Genomic DNA, 6,555 nt, shown 5'->3' on the forward strand with positions numbered 1-6,555 from the left:
TCAGGGCGAAATACTTCGTATAGCCAAAGATTGGCACCGGAGGCCTGCCAGGGGCCGACGAGACAGGGGGCGCGCCCCCACCCTCGTGGATGGTGGGTGGCCCCCTTTGGTGCTTTCTTCGTTCAATATTTTTTGTATATTCCAAAACTGACTTCCATGAAGTTTCAGGACTTTTGGATTTGTGCAGAATAGGTCTCTAATATTTGCTCCTTTTCCAGCCCAGAATTCTAGCTGCCGGCATTCTCCCTCTTCGTGCAAACCTTGTAAAATAAGAGAGAATATGCATAAGTATTGTGACATAGTGTGTAATAACAGCCCATAATACAATAAATATCGATATAAAAGCATGATGCAAAATGTACGTATCAACTCCCCCAAGTTTAGACCTCGCTTGTCCTCAAGTGGAAGCCGATAACGAAAAATATGTCCACATGTTTAGATATAGAGGTATCAATAAATAAAATACGGACATGAGGGCATCATGATCATTTTTAGAACAACAACATTTGAATCACATAGCGTTATATATATAGGGACGATCAAATGTTACACAAGGCGACCGGATTAGAATAACTATTTGAATCACGGAGTGTTATATATACAGGGGCGATCAAATGTTCCTGAACCCAGCCGAATCGATATGACAGAGAAAAAAAAACAGGGCCGCACTCACCCACTCCTTCCCTAACCTCCAGATTCCCTCCCATCCATTGCGCCGCCGGCCTCTCTCTTCGTTCTTCCGCCGCGCCGCCAGCCTCCGTCCCCATGCTTCCACCGCGGCAACGGCCTCCCACCCCGTGCTTTCGCCGCAGCGCCACCTCCCTCCCCGTGCTTCCACCCCGCGCTGGGCTCCCTTACCCTGCTTCCACCCCCTCGCCGGCCTCCCTCCCCCTACTTCCACCCCGGCCACGACCAACCTCCCCTGCTTCCACTCCGGGGATGGCCTCTCCCCCCTGCTTCCGGCGGCCCGCCCCTCCTCTATGCGCCATCCTCCACCATCGTCGTTGCCAAAACAGATCCCGCCACTGTTTGCCAGGACCTCGTCGATGATCTGTCGTGAGGCCCAGCGCCCCATCGTCCGACGCGCCTAGCTAGCCCGCTCCCGCCGACCCTCTGCCCTCCCTCACCACGCGACCTGCGTGCTTCCCCCTACGACCACTGCATGCCGCACCCGCGAGGAAACCAGCCACCCATCGCTCCGGTCGCCCGTGCCAAATCCAGATGCAGTTCAGGGAGTCTTCCTGCTGCAGGTCGCACCGCTCTACCTACCAGCGCCGCAGCCATGACGGTCGCCTCTTCATGTGCCCTTGCTCTGCATCTAGTAGGCTAGAAATTGCACATCTGTATTTGGACGTCAGAGAAAGTGTAAAACATTATCTAAATTCTGAAACTACATGCTATCCGTGCTTGCAGATTGGACACCCTGCACCCAATCTCCGACACTGTAACCCATGTACGCCTCGGCGCTGCTGCTCGCGGCCAGGATCTGGCGCCCAGCATCCCCATCGCCTCCATGTTGCGCGAGCACCGGTGGGTGCAGGCGGCTGTCTTGTCATCGCAGGTAGAGGAGAACTCGGCCTACAGTTGGATGGCACACCCACCAGCGACGGAGAGCCACCTCCCGCCGCCGGCCGGCCATCCCCGAGTCGTCTGTGGCTCTCGCCCTAGCTTTGGATCCAGCGAGCACCTTAGGGGCGCGCCGGCGATGCAGGCCACGTACCTCTCCCCAATCTCTGCAACGAGAAGCCACCGACTGCGGACGGCGAGCTCCTGGATCCTGCTGATCTCGCTGTCCCCAACCCACATGCGTGGCACGGACATCGTTTCCTATGACAGTTTCCGACACCCTGTGGTGTTGTTACCGTCAGCTACACCCTGTGGTATTTGGTTTAAATTACAGGATTTTGCAATTCATGGTGTCGACGCAGGTAATTCTTCTGTCCAGATAAGAACCATGAATTTGTACCCCAGCATGGTGTGGATTCATTATGGTTGCCGGTCATCTGTAAATGTATCAGAAAAAGCAAGTCCCATGTATTATCTTCATGACACCTTTTTTCCTGTGTCACTGGATTCATAAATGTTGCGGCTGGGCCCAAATTCATATTGTGAACTAATATTATAGTACATCAAGTTCTTCCCAATCATGTGCTTACTATGTTGGTCTTAGGCTGCGAGAGATTTATTAAGCTTTTGACATAGTTCTACTGTATATCATTTCAGATTTTCTACCCTATGATGATGATGGGGACTTTGATGAGGCAATTGATCTTGATGATGATGAGGATGAGCCAAATCCTGACGAATTCCAGTCTCATGATGCACTTAGTGGCTGGTCTTCTCGTACCAAGTACGGATGGACTTGATTTTAATTCCTTCAGATTTGTGTTCAGACCTTTCCTAGTTTTTTTCACCATGTGTTGCTATTTATCTGTATGCAGGGGTGTTGCAAGATATCTCAAGACTTTATTCGATGAAGAGTCTGGTCGGGGGAGAAAGAATGTTGTCATTGATCATCTGGTAAATGGAAAGTCTCGGAAAGAAGCCTCAAGGATGTTCTTCGAGACCTTGGTACGTCATCAATTTTGCTTCATGGTCCTTGTGCCTTATTTTGCCTTTTACCCATTATAGAAAAAGGTGTGTGGAGGCATGTAGGTCGCATTTTGTAGTTTCATCTCCATTTATCATAGCATTTTACATTCAACATCTTCCATGAACATGCCTGCTAGCACCATGCCTTTGAATAGTCCCGGTCTGTAACAACTTTTGAATTAGATCTTGTGCCGAGTCTGGTTGTTTGAACCCTGCGTCGCATGGGATCGTACCACCCATCACAGGCCGCCAGTACTTACGTGCTCTGCTCCATTGACAGGTCCTTTCGACGAAGGACTACATTCAGGTGGAGCAACCAATTCCCTTTGGTTTAATAAACGTGAAGCCAGTATCCAAGCTCCTGAAGACAGATTTCTAGACCAAGACCGCCCTAGCAAGAGTGGCATGATATACATACATCTTACAATATCTGTCACAGCACCATCAACAACATACATATTGTCTTCTTCATCTTCGCCATCGTTGTCGTGACTTGGCCGCTGTTGTTGGTGCGCTGCTACTGAAGTTCAGCTTGAGTGTGAGAGGAAAAAGATTTCTGAGACAGATTAGCTGCTGCTGTTGTCCTAGGTTTTTTTGGTCTTAAATTATTTCCGTTTCTAGGAAGTGTATGTGTTGGTTGTGCATGAAGCACGTGCAGTGTATGTGTTTTGTTGTGCATAATTTTCTTGATTTTCAATAGCATGTTAAGTTAATGTTTCGGAAATTCCGAAGTTCACGTGTACTACATACAGAAGAAATTCATCGAATGTGAAAAAGGGACCGCCTAGGCCATTTCACCAAAAGCAAAAAAATGAATAGAATGTCGCGACAAAAAAAAAGTTCACAAGATGTAACATAGTGACTTCTAGAAAAATGAAAAAAACCACAATTTTGTTTTGTATGTTTAACCATTTCAGAAGTTTCAGAGTTTACAATTACTAAAGAATAAACCAATAAGTTCAATTGAAAATAATGAAGAAGTTTGATGTTTCTAACAGAACTCCAACTTTCACATTTCTAAAAAAATACACAAAGAAGTTCAAATAAAAAGTTAGAGAGGTTTGATGTATATAAAAAACTCAGACTTTTTCTGTTACAAAAACGAATTAGAGAGAAGTTCGGTTTGATAACTGTCAGAAGTTCATTTACTGTGTGGTGTGCATTTCGTATGAGAGAAAAAAGAATAAAAAGGCAAAGTCCAAAAAATTTGTTGCTAGAAGTTCAAGTGCTCGACCCGAGAAAGTTCAAAAATTCTTGTGAGAGAGGTTGAACAAAAAATATGTGACAGAAGTTTAAGGTGAAAACAATGAGAAGTTCAACTAGTGCAAGGAATGCATTTCAGGTGAGAATAAAAGTATAGAAAAATAAAAGCATAAAGTGTTTGTTGAAAGAAGTTCAAGTGCTCTCTCGAGGGAGGTTCAAAAATCCTTGCGAGAGAGGTTCACCTTGTATTTCCATGCTTGATTTTTTTCATATAAAAATCGAATACAATTCTTTAATCAAAATATAAAACGGTGAAGTTCAAATTGAAATGACACAGAAGTTCGGAGTTTATTAGAACCTAGGATTTACATGTTCAAAAAATTAAAAACACAACACCATTTTTTGCACTTTTAAAAACAACTCATAAACGAAAAAAATGGTTGCTAGAAGTTCAAGTGCTCGGCGAGGAAAAGTTCAAAAAATTCTTATGAGAGAGGTTCACCATGTATTTAGATGTCCAAAATACATAAAAAATGTAGTTTTTTGTGTTTTAAAATAATTCTCTCAAACCAGAGAGAGGTTCAAAGTGATAACAACCGGAAGTTCACGTGCTACATGGTGTGTATTTCATAAAAGAAAAATACAATAAAGTGAAAACGGAGTGAAGTTCAAACAGACATGCCCCAGAAGTTCAACTACTTCACACGGTGCAAAAAGCAACACGTCAAAAAACAACACGTCAAAAACAGAGTGAAGTTCAAACAAACATGCCCCAGAAGTTCAACTACTTCACACAATGCATTTTCGTTCGCGGTGAACGCATAAATCATGATCTCGCCATTTTTTAATTTACCTCAAAACGACAGGAATATCATTTGTGTAAGTTCAAGTCCTCGGTTGAAGAAGGTTAAAAAAATTATTGTGAGAGACGTTTGTACAAAAGGAATATTATTTGTGTAACACTAACGAATGGATGAGAAAATTACAAACAAAAATACGTCACAGAAGTTGAACGTGAAAACAGCAGGAAGTTCAACTGCTACGCTGAATGAATTTTAGATGAAAAACTTTTAAAATTGTTGCAAGTATGAAAAGATGATCAACACGGGAAACTTGCGTGCTTACAGCAGCTTTCCATCGGTATATCACCTGCTCAATTCCGGTGAATGGATGGAGAGTTACAAGTAGTGGATGGAGACCTACGAGCAAAAAAATCACGTGAAAAACAGAGTGAAGTTTAGGTACACGCGCTGAGAAGTTCAGGGTCTTCACGCGGTGCATTTTCGAAAAATCTGTTTCGCGATAAAGGCAGAACGCATGATCCCGCCGTTTTCGAAATTACTTGAAAACGGCTAGGAATCAGAGAAAACCATCAACATGAAAAAGTTTCGCATTTTCCGTAGCTTTTCAGCGGTATATTATTTGCCCCATTTCGATAAAGTTTGTAGAAATTACGGCGAAAATACTTTTTTTGCCATTTTTGAAACTGACTTAAAACCGTAAAGAATTGGGAGAAACAGTACATACCAAAAAGTTTCGCATTTGTTCAAGCTTTTCAACACCATATCATTTGCTGCATTCGGACGCACGGTTAAAAAATTAGCTCAAAAATACGAACTCGGTAAGACTTGGACCATTTTCTAAATTACTCTTAAACCATTCAAAATTAGAAAAAACTTTCAAGATGAAAAAGTAGCGCATTTTCATAAGCTTTCCAACGCCGTATCATATGCCTCCATTGAATTAGCTGTTTAGAAATGACATCAAAAAAACGAACTCAGCTGTTCGGTTTATGAAATTTTACGTTTTTTCAAATTACTCTTTAACCATAGGGAATTAGAGAAAACTTTCAACATGTGGAGGGAGCGGTTTTGCAACAGCTTTCCAACGCCATATTATATGCCTCATTCTGATAAACGGTTTAGAAATGCGATCGAAAATATGATTCACATTTTTTGTGCGAAGAAAAAACGGTTTTCAAAACTGCTCTTAAACCGCTTATATTTTGCCAAAAATTTAAGTTGGGTCATGATATTGATGTCCATAGCTTTCCAACGGTATATCGCAAGCCCCATTTGGGCAATGTTGGCGGAAGTTCAACCTAGTTCACATGGAAGTTCAACGTACTACTAGCGGGGCAGGTCAGGTTGTGATCAGAATATTATTCTGATCCCGTGATCAGAATAGTTTTTATGTATATATATATACATTTTCATATGATTTCTTATGCTAAAGTAACAATTCATTCACAATTTCAAGTATGAATCAGAAACTTCATTGAAAACTAACAAACTATAGTCTCAGTCATTGAAGCAGTTGCAATTTATCATAACATCGGAAAGATTCAATATAAGAGCTTTTCAGCAAGTCCACATACTCAATAATCATTTAGTCTTCCACAATTGCTAACACTCATGCAATACTTATGGGTAAGGAGTTTTAATCGGACACAGAGAAAGATAGGGGCTTATAGTTTTGCCTCCCAACCTTTTACCTCCAGGGTAATGTCAACAATAATAATTTATGAAAACCCACATCCAATTAGCTATATATATATATATATATATATATATATATATATATATATATATATATATATATATCAGGATCTTTCCAACACATAGTGTTGCCAAAGGATAAAATGTAAAAAGGAAAGATGAAGATCACCATGACTCTTGTATAAAGTATAGGACAAAAATAAAAGATAGGCCCTTCGCAGAGGGAAGCAGAGGTTGTCATGTGTTTTTATGGTTGGATGCA

At 42.1% G+C, this 6,555-nt stretch overlaps 1 protein-coding gene across 3 annotated transcripts; it reads left to right on the forward strand.

Annotated features, from left to right (window-relative positions):
• Positions 1–628: 628 nt before the first annotated feature.
• On the forward strand, positions 629–3,316 carry LOC123189310 (uncharacterized). 3 transcript variants are annotated; one of them, XM_044601699.1, is made up of 5 exons: positions 629–1,321; positions 1,414–1,928; positions 2,224–2,350; positions 2,442–2,571; positions 2,873–3,316. In XM_044601699.1, exons 2-5 carry the CDS (start codon positions 1,514–1,516, stop codon positions 2,969–2,971), a joined length of 771 nt encoding a protein of 256 aa, XP_044457634.1. In that variant the 5' UTR covers positions 629–1,321; positions 1,414–1,513; the 3' UTR covers positions 2,972–3,316. The 3 variants fall into 3 exon arrangements, with proteins under 3 accessions (XP_044457634.1, XP_044457635.1, XP_044457633.1); XM_044601700.1 differs by having other exon boundaries at positions 629–1,288; XM_044601698.1 differs by having other exon boundaries at positions 629–1,250.
• Positions 3,317–6,555: the final 3,239 nt, after the last annotated feature.

The sequence above is a fragment of the Triticum aestivum genome, chromosome 2A (assembly GCF_018294505.1).
Source record: "Triticum aestivum cultivar Chinese Spring chromosome 2A, IWGSC CS RefSeq v2.1, whole genome shotgun sequence".
NCBI classification, from domain to species: Eukaryota; Viridiplantae; Streptophyta; class Magnoliopsida; order Poales; family Poaceae; genus Triticum; species Triticum aestivum.